Source organism: Cottoperca gobio, chromosome 2 (genome assembly GCF_900634415.1).
Source record: "Cottoperca gobio chromosome 2, fCotGob3.1, whole genome shotgun sequence".
Classification (NCBI taxonomy): Eukaryota; Metazoa; Chordata; class Actinopteri; order Perciformes; family Bovichtidae; genus Cottoperca; species Cottoperca gobio.
The window spans coordinates 12,466,837-12,481,656 of record NC_041356.1 but is presented as its reverse complement, the minus strand read 5'-3'; the positions used below and the strand labels follow the sequence as shown (position 1 = coordinate 12,481,656).

Below are 14,820 nucleotides of genomic sequence, written 5' to 3'. Positions count from 1 at the left end.
TTTATGTTATACAAGGAAAATTCCTTGTATGTGAAAATCTTCTTGGCAATAAACTGAATTGTTTGCAGATCTCCATGGAGACCCCCCCACATAGCTTAGAGTTAACTAATCTCAGTACGCTCTATAAATACTAAAACAATGCTCTGTTTGCTTTGTTGCCTGTGACTTAAATGAGTTTACACGCCAACACATGTGGGGGTCAGGGTTATACATTATCCAGGGGCCGGACGAAGGGTTATTGATGTGTAGCGGTGCATGTTTGCATAATGATTTCCACAGCTGAATTATTGACTAAACTGACCCCATTTAGGGACAACAAAGCCTGTTACCATAGAGTTTGGAGGAACTATAAGTACCTGAGACGTCCTCGCATTAACAGGCAGATTTCCCAGGCAGATCCTCAACGTCAGCAGCAGGAATTTATAATCATGGTGAGCTTCTGCAGTTTCATGCCTTTCAAGCACATGCTTTTTGCTTTCTTGCCTGAAACACAAAGTATAAATGTGTAATTTCAAAGATGTATGTTGCAGCTCTCTCTCCAAAAGCAGATTTAATTCCAAATTGCAATTTGAGACCTTCCTAATTTGACCTCTATTTATTGTGCTCCTCCAGCGTGAATGCCTCTCAGTCCATGTTGGTCAAGCTGGCGTGCAGATGGGCAATGCATGCTGGGAGCTCTACTGCCTGGAGCACGGCATCCAGCCTGACGGTCAGATGCCGAGCGACAAGACCATCGGAGGAGGAGACGACTCCTTCAACACCTTCTTCAGTGAGACTGGAGCTGGCAAACATGTTCCCAGAGCCGTGTTTGTGGACCTGGAGCCGACAGTCATAGGTAAGATCATAACTTCACTTTCTTGGTTACAGAAACTTTTAGGATACAAATGTTTTGGAACGGGTCTTTTGACAATTATTGAATTAGCAAACGTTTAATTTTATTTTCAATTTTCAATTTTTTCCAATGACAGATGAAGTCCGTACAGGAACCTACCGCCAGCTCTTCCATCCTGAGCAGCTGATCACTGGAAAAGAAGATGCCGCCAACAACTACGCCCGCGGTCACTACACCATCGGCAAGGAGATCATCGACCTGGTTCTTGATAGGATTCGCAAACTGGTGAGTTGACCTGCAAAAGCTCGTTATTCTAGTCCTATGGAACAACATTTATTGTTTCGTTTTCCTGCAGGCTGACCAGTGCACGGGGCTCCAAGGTTTCCTCATCTTCCACTCCTTTGGAGGAGGAACCGGCTCTGGCTTCACCTCCCTGCTGATGGAGCGTCTCTCTGTCGACTACGGCAAAAAGTCCAAGCTTGAGTTTGCGGTTTACCCAGCTCCCCAGGTGTCCACAGCTGTGGTGGAGCCCTACAACGCCATCCTGACCACCCACACCACCCTGGAGCACTCTGACTGCGCCTTCATGGTCGACAACGAGGCCATCTACGACATCTGCCGCAGAAACCTCGACATCGACCGTCCCTCCTACACCAACCTCAACAGGCTGATTGGACAGATCGTCTCCTCCATCACCGCCTCCCTGCGCTTCGATGGCGCCTTGAACGTGGATCTGACTGAGTTCCAGACCAACCTGGTGCCCTACCCTCGTATCCACTTCCCTCTGGCCACCTACGCCCCAGTTATCTCTGCAGAGAAGGCCTACCATGAGCAGCTGTCAGTAGCAGAAATCACCAACGCCTGCTTCGAGCCAGCCAATCAGATGGTGAAATGTGACCCCCGCCACGGCAAGTACATGGCCTGCTGCCTCCTATACCGTGGTGATGTGGTGCCAAAAGAGGTGAATTCTGCCATCGCCACCATCAAAACGAAGCGCACTATCCAGTTTGTGGACTGGTGTCCCACAGGCTTCAAGGTGGGCATCAACTACCAGCCACCCACTGTGGTTCCTGGAGGAGACCTGGCCAAGGTGCAGAGGGCCGTGTGCATGCTGAGCAACACCACCGCCATCGCAGAGGCCTGGGCTCGCCTCGACCACAAGTTCGACCTGATGTACGCCAAGAGGGCCTTCGTCCACTGGTATGTTGGAGAGGGAATGGAGGAGGGGGAGTTCTCAGAGGCCAGAGAGGACATGGCTGCCCTGGAGAAGGACTACGAAGAGGTGGGCACTGACAGCGTCGGGGACGAAGGAGAGGAAGAGGAGGAGTACTAGGGTTAACACATGGTGTTAAATATATTCACACAATTAAGCCATAAATTGTATTTCACTTGTCACAAAACTAACAATATTACGTAATGAATACTTAATATAAAATAAAGCAAAACCTTTAAGCATTTGTGTGTTTTATTTGTGCTACAGTCGGTTAGAAGAAGTCAGAAATCTTTACTTGTAACAATTAGAAGCCCAGCAGGAATGTTGCAACCCCCACCATTATGTGCTGACGTTTAGTTTCTACCACTGGCTATGTGTTCTGCTCTGACTGTTCAGATCAGCTTCCAACCGAGATCAAACAAGACCTGAGAAAAGAGTTACTAGGGAAACTAAATTAGAGTGTGTTCTGGAAACCCAGACGTGGCAGGTGCAAGGAGTTTGTTGTTACATCTCTAGGGTTACCTTCAGACGCAGAGGTGAAACATATAACAGCAATTCAACTTCAAACAATAGAGTACATAGATTTAAACACAATAGTTGTTGTCACTGAGTAGGATTTCCTCAAGAGTTTCTCTCTTGTTAGAAAGGAACAGCTCTGAAACAGCATCAAGACCGCTTAAGAATGCTTAATAAGTTATTTAGGGTTAACAGCTTTCTAAAGGCAAATTAATCAACCAATACCCAAACCTTTGTTGGGAAAAGTCTGTCAAAAACAATACTAGCATACATCTCTAAGGGGAGATTTCGTCCAGAGAAATCGTAATCCTTTATCAATTTCTAGCTTTAAGAATGACATTGCATCCATCCAGCTCATTTCTCTTTCTTTGGTGTAATACAACTCAGTGGAAATATTTATCACACAGACTGATGCTCTGTAGCTTTCTGCAAAAGAAACATTGATGATGATGCATCACCTGCTTTTGAGAGAGGTGTGCTCTACTGTAATGTAATGCCCAGGCAGTCTGTTACCTTTACATTGCAAATGAATCTCCACCAAAGTGTTGATGAAATGGTGATCTGTAACACAAGTCTCTTCAGGTAACTCAGGAGGTATTGATTTTCTTCCCTCTGCAAGACACAGAAAACTGGCTCCAAATGTGTCATTTTAATAGGATCGTTCAAGTTTTGTTCTGCACAGTGCTTCATAATAGTATTTGTTTCATGTGTACAACCTATTTGTGTGTGGTAACTGCAGGGTCATGAGTTTGATCCAACAGCAGGCAAAAAACGGCTTGTTAAATGTCCTTGATAAAGTTTGAACCCCCACTTGTTCACTGCACAGTAACAACTAACATGCCTTTAATTTAAAATGTGAAATAGGAGAAGAGGGTGTAGAGTTATGGGTCATATTTCACATCAGCTCTGGTCATTGTTGGTTTCTACTCATCTGAGTAAGAACAGCCGTTGTTCCTTCGACCCGAATAGCAGTTGATTTTCTTTTTTGTGCTCTTCCTCCTCATCTTTCATCAAAGTAGATGGTGTTTGCTTCTCCAGCTCCTCCAGTTACCACAACATGCCAGGTTGTTGCCTAGTGATGCTGTGCTATAAAGCAGCTTAGCTGCACTTGTAACTGACACAACATCCCCAGCCACTCATCTCAAGTGAACGAGGGACTCCTACAAGCAACGAAAACATGGTGAGGACATATTTATTTGTTTAAGTAACACACATGAGCAAGTTTACATGAGTGTGGACCCTCTTGTCCACAGTCAGGGATAATTATGACAGAGAGGAGGTGTAGTGTCACACACACAGCTTTATTCTCACACAGGTATGGTTATAAACAGGCACAGCTGACACAGGTCGCTCTCCTGTCGGTCGCTCTGCTGTCTGCTGCTCTCCAGGCTGCGCTGCGTCGTGGCTGCAGAAGCGTCTCCGTCTAATCTCGAACCCAGCCTACTGCAAGAGAGCAGAACCAGGCCATCACCGTGCATTTATTATGTGACTGATTACCTGATTCCGTTCAGCTGTCTGGCCTCCAGCTGGGACACTCCTGTCTCTCCCCAGCAGCCGGCGCCCTAACCACACCCCACTGCCACAATGAGTTATGCAAAAAACACCTCAAAAAGACATATTAGTTTTATATCAATATATTGTGTGTTTCACAGTGGTCTGTGTTTGGCCATAATATCTGAAATGGCAGTTTGTGACAGAAAAAAGAAAGCGTAGTTACTCATGACACCTACTCTTTCAGTTTGGTGTAAAAAGGAAGAGGCCTGTTGGATGTTAGAGCTGCAAAGTGATCGTTTTACAGTTAGATCCCTTAATGACATAGTTAGCTTTGGGGGATTTGTTAATGTTTCTCCATGTTACATAAAGAGAGACTCACTATTTACACCTTTTTAAAATGTTCTTGGTACCCCTTTTGAACATACTGTATTTCAACAGGTGGGATCCCTCTAGCATGGCTTGGTTACTAGGTGTCAACGAGAGTCTCCTCTCTTGGGGAAATACACCTTAGTGCTAGGTTTAAAAAAATTAACTTGATTAATTTTTTTGTTGAAGCTTATGTGGCTGATTATGACATCTGAACCAATTGTTCTTGCAGCGTGAATGTATCTCCGTCCATGTTGGCCAAGCTGGAGCTCAGATAGGCAATGCATGCTGGGAGCTCTACTGCCTGGAGCACGGCATCCAGCCGGACGGTCAGATGCCGAGCGACAAGACCATCGGAGGAGGAGACGACTCCTTCAACACCTTCTTCAGTGAGACTGGAGCTGGCAAACATGTTCCCAGAGCCGTGTTTGTGGACCTGGAGCCGACAGTCATAGGTAAGATCATAACTTCACTTTCTTGGTTACAGAAACTTTTAGGATACAAATGTTTTGGAACGGGTCTTTTGACAATTAATTGAATTAGCAAACGTTTCATTTTATTTTACATTTTTTCCAATGACAGATGAAGTCCGTACAGGAACCTACCGCCAGCTCTTCCATCCTGAGCAGCTGATCACTGGAAAAGAAGATGCCGCCAACAACTACGCCCGCGGTCACTACACCATCGGCAAGGAGATCATCGACCTGGTTCTTGACAGGATTCGCAAACTGGTGAGTTGACCTGCAAAAGCTTGTTATTCTAGTCCTATGGAACAACATTTATTGTTTCGTTTTCCTGCAGGCTGACCAGTGCACGGGGCTCCAAGGTTTCCTCATCTTCCACTCCTTTGGAGGAGGAACCGGCTCTGGCTTCACCTCCCTGCTGATGGAGCGTCTCTCTGTCGACTACGGCAAAAAGTCCAAACTGGAGTTTGCCATTTATCCCGCTCCTCAAGTGTCCACAGCTGTGGTGGAGCCCTACAACTCCATCCTGACCACCCACACCACCCTGGAGCACTCTGACTGCGCATTCATGGTGGACAACGAGGCCATCTACGACATCTGCCGCAGAAACCTCGACATCGAGCGGCCCACCTACACCAACCTCAACAGGCTGATTGGACAGATCGTCTCCTCCATCACCGCCTCCCTGCGCTTTGATGGGGCCTTGAACGTGGATCTGACTGAGTTCCAGACCAACCTGGTGCCCTACCCTCGTATCCACTTCCCTCTGGCCACCTACGCCCCAGTTATCTCTGCAGAGAAGGCCTACCATGAGCAGCTGTCAGTAGCAGAAATCACCAACGCCTGCTTCGAGCCAGCCAATCAGATGGTGAAATGTGACCCCCGCCACGGCAAGTACATGGCCTGCTGCCTCCTATACCGTGGTGATGTGGTGCCAAAAGATGTCAACTCTGCCATCGCCACCATCAAAACAAAGCGCACTATCCAGTTTGTGGACTGGTGTCCCACAGGCTTCAAGGTTGGCATCAACTACCAGCCACCCACTGTGGTTCCTGGAGGAGACCTGGCCAAGGTGCAGAGGGCCGTGTGCATGCTGAGCAACACCACCGCCATCGCAGAGGCCTGGGCTCGCCTCGACCACAAGTTCGACCTGATGTACGCCAAGAGGGCCTTCGTCCACTGGTATGTTGGAGAGGGAATGGAGGAGGGGGAGTTCTCAGAGGCCAGAGAGGACATGGCTGCCCTGGAGAAGGATTACGAAGAGGTGGGCACTGACAGTGTTGGGGACGAAGGAGAGGAAGAGGGTGAGGAATATTAAGTTTAAAATAAACAAATAAAACCAAATATATTTCGAGACAAATTCATGATTGTCTAGATGGTATCTAGATGGTAACCCTAGATTTGCAAAACTTTCGCGAGATGGTTATGGTCAGGCATTGAAATCAAGAGGTTAAGATAAGGCATTGACCTTGAATGCTTAAAGTCAGGCTTGGACTTTGAATGGTTAAGTTAGGCTAAGAACTCAAATGGTTAAGGTAAAGCATTGACTATTAATGGGAAAGGTTAGGATAGGTAGTCGGACATCAAAGTCTTGAGAGAGTTTTCGCCAAGTTATGCAAATCGAGGCTCATCATCTAGACACGACCCAAATTAATTCATTATCTAATGGCATCCCTTTAGTGAAAAAGTATATTCAAACTTTTAAAGGCTATTTTTCCTGGTGTGAAAATTAAAATTAACTGGTCTGATTGGCAGTAACACTGACATTTAGCTACAAATGTATGCCTACAGGAGCTACATTCCTCCTAATCTTTGCCATTTTTCAATACAATGCTGTAGTCATAGAGCTCTGTTTTACTATTGTATGGCCACTGTAAGTGTCTGATAAACTGATTGGTATGGAAAACTCTACTGTTTAGAAATTCCTGGCCTCCAAGGCAAGGAAGTAGAAACTATAATGTTCTGAGAAGAAATGTTCATTGTTCACATAAAATGATTAAGACATCTACTCTACGCTCAACGGACAGTCAGGAGTTCTCAAATGTTACAGTCATATTCCATATTTAACAGATTTCTTTTAACATATGTCAAGGCCTGAATTATCTGTAAAAGTCATGCAACTGTCCAGAGATATTCAGAGGAATTCAGTGTCAAGATATCATGTTTCCTATGTGTCTTTGTCTTGAAATAATAAACTGAGACATATTCCCGGTGGTGAAACTTTCTTGTCAGTGTTTAATACACAGCGCTCCATCAAACTGCATAGCTCATGCTGCATTAACTCCCCCTTCACCTCCTTGATAAGCACTGAACATTTAAGCCTAATTCCTCCACACAGCATGTGCAATGCCTTACATAACACAAATACCTCAGGATTAAACCAGGATTCTTCAGTGGTGCTAGGAATAGGTTTCAGTCTGCATTACTAATAAAAATATGAGAGGTGATCACTGTTTTAGCTTTTTATTATTTTAACTGTAAATCATATTTTCTTGATGACAATTGATAGCTTTGTCATGTCAGTTCAGGGTTGACTTTACTAAGTCATGAATTAATGAATGGATGTATGAGTAAGAGTGAGAGCCTACTTCCTTATTTGAGTCATGCTGCCTTCAGGTGCCACCAATAAAACTGTTATTTTGAATTATAGTTAAGATTTCACCCAATAAGTTAATCGTATCATTAGGGTATAACAATTTATATTTTGCATTTGAGTAGGCTGCATTTGAGACACCATTTCCAGCAAATTAAATAGAGGCCAAACTAAAAAAATCATATTTATGTTGAGTAACAAAACAAAGGTCTCAAATGATGACGGATATATAAGAGGCACAAAATGGGACTAAGAACGTCCCTGCCTCCAATAAAACCTTTTTTTCACATTATTAATTATTAACAAACAAATAATAACAACAACAATAACATATACACAGGTTAAAAGAAGAAAAGAGGTAACTAAGTGCAAGGGAATTCAGTTATGACATAGAAAAATAATAAATAAATAAACATTTGGTAAAGAAATGAAGGACCTGTCATGATCGAGATTTTTGTATATCCTGTTTTATTTTGAAGGGTTCACTCCCCCTTATGTCATGTCTAGCTGTACTCGTGCTTCCTCGTGCTTCCTCGTGCTCCCCCGTGCTCCCCGTGTCGTCCCAGTTTGTGTTTTACTTTTTGCCTTATTTTGTGATTTCGTAAGCGTTTTGGAATAAAGCCCTCTTTTTATTAATCTCCTCGTCTGCTGTCTTGCATTTGAGTCCTCACCTTTTACCCACCGTGACAGGACCACAAATGAATCATTTGTCAATTAGTCAATAATTTAATGTTTCAAATGTCGTTTGGGTTTTTGTTGCTTTTCTTTTTTTCAGCTTGACTAAAGAACTGTAATAGAGGTTAATATGTACACATATGGTACATTGTAGTATTCTATAGGTCAATCTAATTATATGTGTAGCCTATGGAATTTGACAATGATTTTAAATAGTTGGAATAAAAAGTTAACATTTTTGTTCATTGAGTTATTTTCAAAATAAATTAAAATATCACTACCTTAAAGCATGACCATTTGTGCTGTTTTCCCTTCTAGATAGGAAGGTTTGCAGATCAATCCGAAACATTTTGGGACACACTAAATAAGTGAACAATTGCCTCTTTGTTCAGACTACAGAAATCAGAACAATAATTTGTATTCAGTTTAAACCTTTCTGGGACAGGATATTTTCTATGTCAAAATTTAAAGGCCACCTTTCTCATTGTATAGGTAGTGTGCAAACACGTGACAAAACTGTGTGACGTATGCGTGCGACTCCATGTTGGTTGGATAACAAATCAACAATGGCGTCTAAAGCGAACAACAACAACTCCGACTTCTTCAAAGTATGTTGACTCTCTGGAGTCCTCTGCAAAGGCAACATTCAGAGAAAAAGTCCAAATTTCCTGCCGTGACCCGTACACGCTAAAGCCGTCGGATTATATTGAGGATTTGGATTCATTACCGCCGATTGAATATCCGGATATTGTGAACTACCTTGTGCTACAAACGTCGTGGGCAACCAGCGCACAAATGAAGGCATACAAGAGCCTAGATGATTTTAGGAAATCTAAAGAACCGTTTCTCTGGGTCACGAGTAGCGCTATGACCACAATTATACACTGTGCACAAGATTGGCATTTTCTTTCAATCTTAGACGTTTAAATACAAAGAAAATTATGAAGCGTTGCAGCAACTCACATGTGAATGCGTGAAGTCTTGGTTGTGTATGCCAACCAACATGGCTGACTTCTGGGTTGGGAAATAAGCGTGACGTCACATGCACACGACCTATGGTTAATAAAATACTTGATATTTCCATTTCAAGTCACCGTAAATACAAGACCAGAACTATTGCATTGGGGAATGTCATTCTCTACAATAGGTATCCCAGATTTCTTTATTATTGAATTTTTAATTTAGGACATCTAAATCACCAATGAAGATATTCCTTATCCAATCTGGTGACTCAGGTGTATCATCATGCAAGTTTTCAGAACCTGTAAAGCACCCTGTGGAACAGCATCAAACACATATTATATCTATATTTTTTCAGACATTCTTCATAAAATAATTTTTGTTCAAATGTTATTACAATAAAACAAAAATTATAGACATGTATTAGTTAGTTACTGTAGATGACTCAGCTAAACTGTAAGAATCGGAAATTTCCGAGCCGCACCTGAATGCAGCAGTGCCCAACGTTCGCTCCCGCCGAGAGGAAATTCAAACGGCCGCTGTGGCTCCGCCCCCTTAGAATCGTATAAGTAGCAGCCGCTCCCTTTCCTCCTCACTACTGCCTTCAGCAACCGATTCTTCAACGTCGGACAAAAGGAGGAATAACAACTATAAAAATGGTGAGTGCTAAGGAGAAAATACAAACAAATAACCATACTCAAGTTTAAAAAGAAATATGACCAAAGACAGAGCGTTGCCTTTGTTATAAGAATATCGCGGTCTTTAAATAAAAGGCGGCGTTCGAAAGGTTAAACTGTTCGTCATTAATATTTGTAATAGTGAATATACTCCAGAAAATCCGCGTTATTCTGTCAAATTAACGTAAATCTGATAGTTCTCGGTTATAATCCCGTGTGTGGGTAAAGTTACGTGACGTGGCTCGAGGCCAATCCGCTGGCGCAGTTTCACTTATTACCGAGTATGATCTCTGTTTCCGTTAGCATCAGAACTAATCTCGTGAATACGGGGGACATCAGGTCGTTTACTGAGGGGACATCAGGTCGTTTAGTACTGAATGCATCATTTAAAGCTGCAGAACACCATGTGTCTATCTGTGTAACTGCACATGAGGCTGAAACTCCACGGGGGCATAATTCTATGCCTGCGAGCTAGAAGACTCCATCAGATAACGCCCTGTCCGTGAACGTTACACAAAGGTAGAGCTTTGCAAGTGTGGGGGCAGGGAGAAGAGCCTCTTCCTGCTTCCACGGATCCCTCCCCAACTCTCCTCGTTGTTGGGAGGTTTGTTTCTCTGTCTGGGAGGGGCGGAATTAAGCCAGCCACAGGTCTGCAGTAACCGGCCATGTGACTCAGCAGGAATCACCAAGCCTGCAGAAAGGCATCGCCTCAGGCCAGCGATTAGCAACACGTCCCCGCCTAAACCGACATCTAAAAGGATTTTTAGGACAATGTTTTTATGTAGGAGATTAGGTTGTCCAGTACAATCAAATCAAAACGGAAATAGTTTGTATAAAGTTATGCTGTATTTCTATTTATGAAAACCCAACCAGGCTGCTTAATGCTGAGCAGGCGTGTGTGTGGAGCAGTGATGTGGGTCACTGAGTGCACTGCAGAGGAGCAACTGCACACACTGATGTCACTGCATGTGTCAACTCATTGTGTATACATGGCAGCAGAAGACTCTAGTGATGAATAATCTTTGTCTCTCTCCGCAGCGTGAGTGTATTTCTATGCATGTCGGCCAGGCCGGAACCCAGATGGGCAATGCATGCTGGGAGCTCTACTGCCTGGAGCACGGCATCCAGCCTGACGGTCAGATGCCGAGCGACAAGACCATCGGCGGAGGAGACGACTCCTTCAACACCTTCTTCAGTGAGACTGGAGCTGGCAAACATGTTCCCAGAGCCGTGTTTGTGGACCTGGAGCCGACAGTTATAGGTAAATAAAAGCAGAAACTTAACATTTATTAATTAAAACTGGCGCTTTAGCTGTCTTAAAACTCACCTGTTCAGACTGGCGTACTCTCTGTAGTATCAATCATCCTGTATCCTCCCCCCTTTTCTCTTGATTGCTTTCTTCCTGCGTCTCAATCATATCTCTGGTATTGTTTGTTTGTCCTGCTGTTTTTATCTCTTGTATTTTGTACGGTGTCTTGAAAGCGCCTCCAAATAAAATGTATTATTAAATAATGAATTGGAGCAGTTTCTGTGTTAAGTTATGTACTGACATTTCAGTCCCATTTTAACTATGGCAACTTAAAATGATAGTATTCCTCCTGTGGACGTGACCGTTTGTACCTAGTGGGATGAAGGAAAGTCACATTTCTTAAACAGTTCAGCTTGTAAATGGAGCCTCACTGTATTCTCGTTGCTCCTCAGATGAAGTACGAACAGGGATCTACCGCCAGCTCTTCCATCCCGAGCAGCTGATCACAGGCAAAGAGGATGCAGCCAACAACTATGCTCGCGGTCACTACACAGTCGGCAAGGAGATCATCGACTTGGTTCTCGACAGGACTCGCAAACTGGTGTGCTTTAATTCTCAACATGTTGGAACTGTCGCATTTTTAATTGAGAAATAGTGTTGATCGCTGCCATTATTTAACTCGTCGGTTTTTTTTCTTCTTCCAGGCTGACCAGTGCACGGGGCTCCAAGGTTTCCTCATCTTCCACTCCTTTGGAGGAGGAACCGGCTCTGGCTTCACCTCCCTGCTGATGGAGCGTCTCTCTGTCGACTACGGCAAAAAGTCCAAGCTTGAGTTTGCGGTTTACCCAGCTCCCCAGGTGTCCACAGCTGTGGTGGAGCCCTACAACGCCATCCTGACCACCCACACCACCCTGGAGCACTCTGACTGCGCCTTCATGGTCGACAACGAGGCCATCTACGACATCTGCCGCAGAAACCTCGACATCGACCGTCCCTCCTACACCAACCTCAACAGGCTGATTGGACAGATCGTCTCCTCCATCACCGCCTCCCTGCGCTTCGATGGCGCCTTGAACGTGGATCTGACTGAGTTCCAGACCAACCTGGTGCCCTACCCTCGTATCCACTTCCCTCTGGCCACCTACGCCCCAGTTATCTCTGCAGAGAAGGCCTACCATGAGCAGCTCTCGGTGGCTGACATCACCAACGCCTGCTTCGAGCCAGCCAATCAGATGGTGAAATGTGACCCCCGCCACGGCAAGTACATGGCCTGCTGCCTCCTATACCGTGGTGATGTGGTGCCAAAAGATGTCAACTCTGCCATCGCCACCATCAAAACAAAGCGCACTATCCAGTTTGTGGACTGGTGTCCCACAGGCTTCAAGGTTGGCATCAACTACCAGCCACCCACTGTGGTTCCTGGAGGAGACCTGGCCAAGGTGCAGAGGGCCGTGTGCATGCTGAGCAACACCACCGCCATCGCAGAGGCCTGGGCTCGCCTCGACCACAAGTTCGACCTGATGTACGCCAAGAGGGCCTTCGTCCACTGGTATGTTGGAGAGGGAATGGAGGAGGGGGAGTTCTCAGAGGCCAGAGAGGACATGGCTGCCCTGGAGAAGGACTACGAAGAGGTGGGCACTGACAGCGTCGGGGACGAAGGAGAGGAAGGAGAGGAATACTAGGTCACTGAAGCATCTGTAGCTCGCTGTGACCTCATTGGTCCATCGGTCCCAGAAAGAAAAGCCAAACACCAAGAAGTGTTTTTATTGCTAAGCAATATTGGACTCATTCCCTAAATTCTGCACATTCCAGTGAGCTACGAGTGTCCTGCCTCATTTGAAAAATAATGCAGGCAAATAAACGAGCATAAAGTAATTCTTTGTCCTGTGTTTACTTCACAATGCTGTAGATTTTTATACATTTTATTGTCTTTAAATGGTGAAATTCTTTTATCTTTTGATTTATTAACAAACGCCTCATCCTGTTACTTTAGTAATAAATCACTGTTTTATGTGGAGTCATGGGAGTGCCATAAAAGAATAACAAATGGAAGTAAACAAACAATTAAAAAACCGCGTAAAATTATGAAGAGCAAAAAAATATATATTTTGACTGAACAATATAAAATAAGCATTTTAATTTCTTCATCTGTATTCTTTTCGTTTGCATATAAATGAATTGTTTATATATTGTTTATGACTTCAAAGCATCTAGCTCAGACCAATGTTTATATTTCTTTCATACTTTGGGCATACCCATGCTTCACCTTGTTTGGATGGAAGTTGTTCTACTCTCCACTTCTTCACGTGTGCATCTGTGTAGTTAAAACTAAAGTACAGAAAGACGCAGGTCACACCAGCAGTTGCAGCACTTGAACACAAAGATTTATTTAAGTTCTCACTACAAAATAGCATTTGTTTTTTTTGTTTATTTTCTGACTTGCATGATTTACACAACAATATATCCAGTGACTTAAAATGATCTGAATGTCACATGAAGAGAAGAACGCTATGTTTGTATGTTCTGCAGGTGTGTGTCACGTGTAGAGAAGGGATGCTACAGACGCAGAAGGGAAACACAGCCAGCATCTTTAAAGCTGATCTAATTTATCTTTTTCACCTCCTGACAGAGACCAGAACCAAACACGATGACCCAACAGCAGCACACGTTCAACAAACTTCAAAAACATAAGAGGAAAAACAAGTTTCTGCTTCGATCTGGCTTCATTTACATCTTCAGGCTGGAGTTCTGACGTTTAAGTCTGTGGCTCATTCAGGGGGGTAGTTTTAAAAACCCCCTGGAGGTCTGTTCATCGGTGAATTTATAGTATAACTTTATTTATATATCCTGTAGATACAACGCTGCATCTGTTTAAAAGTAAGGAATATGTTTTACAACCTTAATATTCTGAGTGATCATTTTCTTGTAATTTGGGTTCCTGGCAGTTTCACACTTTGTTAATTTAACAAAATGAGTCGGATTGTAGCCGAGTTTGTGAAGAAAGAAATGCCATGCACGTGGTAATAGCACAGACGATGAACCAAACTGAACCAGAACTTCAGAGGGAATGTGAATGCAACACTCTGAAGGTCCCTGAACGCAACATATCTGTGCCACAAACACTTAAACATCCGATGCATGCCTGTAAATCCTCCCGAACCTTAAAGTCATAGTACGTTGTTTTTGTTATTTTTTTGAATCAAGGAATCACCCGGTGGGCAGATAGAGAAGCACAGCATCATCATCATCATCGAGAGGAGGGGGGGGTGAGAGTGCAGGCAGGAGGCTTCACTGGGGCAGAGCTTTGAGGATGGCGTTCACCTCCTCTGCGACGGCTGTCAGGGCAAACTCAAACTGGTCCTGGGAACCAGAAGAAAGACGATTACAGAAGAGTAAAGGTTCTCCTTTACAAGTAAAGATGCAAAAGTGTTGTATTATAATATTCTGTTTTTATCACTAACAAATACATAGAAGAGGTTTTAATGTTGTGTACTACGGAGAACATTAGGAGTGTACACCCAGAGGAAAGATTAAAAAGTGGTGTCATGGCCACACTCGTGACTGTTACTGCGCTTCCTTCATCAAGTTCAACGTCACTCAGTGACTGACCTTGGTGCGGACCATCCCAGGCCTCTGGTCTCGGACGTGCTCCAGTGTTGCAGCGATGTCGATCTCTTTCACACCTGCAGGACACAAAGGTAGCACACGTTCATTGCACCAGAAACATGCAAAAACCTCAACGCTACAATGAAAACAACAGTAAAAGACAGTTTGGTGCGTC

At 44.1% G+C, this 14,820-nt stretch overlaps 4 protein-coding genes across 4 annotated transcripts in view; 3 read left to right on the top strand and 1 right to left on the bottom strand.

Annotated features, from left to right (window-relative positions):
* Positions 1–404: 404 nt before the first annotated feature.
* Positions 405–2,180, top strand: LOC115017395 (tubulin alpha-1A chain-like). The gene is made up of 4 exons (XM_029445790.1): positions 405–431; positions 613–835; positions 969–1,117; positions 1,188–2,180. The coding sequence occupies exons 1-4, from the start codon at positions 429–431 to the stop codon at positions 2,163–2,165; spliced, it is 1,353 nt and encodes a 450-aa protein (XP_029301650.1). The 5' UTR covers positions 405–428; the 3' UTR covers positions 2,166–2,180.
* Positions 2,181–3,624: 1,444 nt separating this feature from the next.
* On the top strand, positions 3,625–7,105 carry LOC115017386 (tubulin alpha-1A chain). The gene is made up of 4 exons (XM_029445762.1): positions 3,625–3,741; positions 4,654–4,876; positions 5,004–5,152; positions 5,223–7,105. The coding sequence occupies exons 1-4, from the start codon at positions 3,739–3,741 to the stop codon at positions 6,201–6,203; spliced, it is 1,356 nt and encodes a 451-aa protein (XP_029301622.1). The 5' UTR covers positions 3,625–3,738; the 3' UTR covers positions 6,204–7,105.
* Positions 7,106–9,642: 2,537 nt separating this feature from the next.
* LOC115017392 (tubulin alpha chain) lies at positions 9,643–12,914 on the top strand. Its single transcript, XM_029445776.1, has 4 exons — positions 9,643–9,772; positions 10,829–11,051; positions 11,492–11,640; positions 11,744–12,914. Exons 1-4 carry the CDS (start codon positions 9,770–9,772, stop codon positions 12,719–12,721), a joined length of 1,353 nt encoding a protein of 450 aa, XP_029301636.1. The 5' UTR covers positions 9,643–9,769; the 3' UTR covers positions 12,722–12,914.
* A 487-nt stretch (positions 12,915–13,401) lies between these two features.
* Positions 13,402–14,820, bottom strand: part of ptprnb (protein tyrosine phosphatase receptor type Nb) — a 27,474-nt gene continuing 26,055 nt past the window's right edge. Inside the window, 2 exon segments of the mRNA XM_029446000.1 lie at positions 13,402–14,399; positions 14,649–14,722. Of these exon segments, the coding sequence (XP_029301860.1) occupies positions 14,328–14,399; positions 14,649–14,722 (146 nt within the window). The 3' untranslated portion in view covers positions 13,402–14,327.

What these genes read in the sequence shown, in the direction of transcription:
- LOC115017395 (XM_029445790.1), top strand. An exon ending in CCTGGAGCCGACAGTCATAG is followed by an intron (nt 836 to 968) that starts GTAAGATCATAA and finishes TTCCAATGACAG; the next exon opens with ATGAAGTCCGTACAGGAACC. An exon ending in TTGATAGGATTCGCAAACTG is followed by an intron (nt 1,118 to 1,187) that starts GTGAGTTGACCT and finishes GTTTTCCTGCAG; the next exon opens with GCTGACCAGTGCACGGGGCT.
- LOC115017386 (XM_029445762.1), top strand. An exon ending in CCTGGAGCCGACAGTCATAG is followed by an intron (nt 4,877 to 5,003) that starts GTAAGATCATAA and finishes TTCCAATGACAG; the next exon opens with ATGAAGTCCGTACAGGAACC. An exon ending in TTGACAGGATTCGCAAACTG is followed by an intron (nt 5,153 to 5,222) that starts GTGAGTTGACCT and finishes GTTTTCCTGCAG; the next exon opens with GCTGACCAGTGCACGGGGCT.
- LOC115017392 (XM_029445776.1), top strand. An exon ending in CCTGGAGCCGACAGTTATAG is followed by an intron (nt 11,052 to 11,491) that starts GTAAATAAAAGC and finishes GTTGCTCCTCAG; the next exon opens with ATGAAGTACGAACAGGGATC. An exon ending in TCGACAGGACTCGCAAACTG is followed by an intron (nt 11,641 to 11,743) that starts GTGTGCTTTAAT and finishes TTCTTCTTCCAG; the next exon opens with GCTGACCAGTGCACGGGGCT.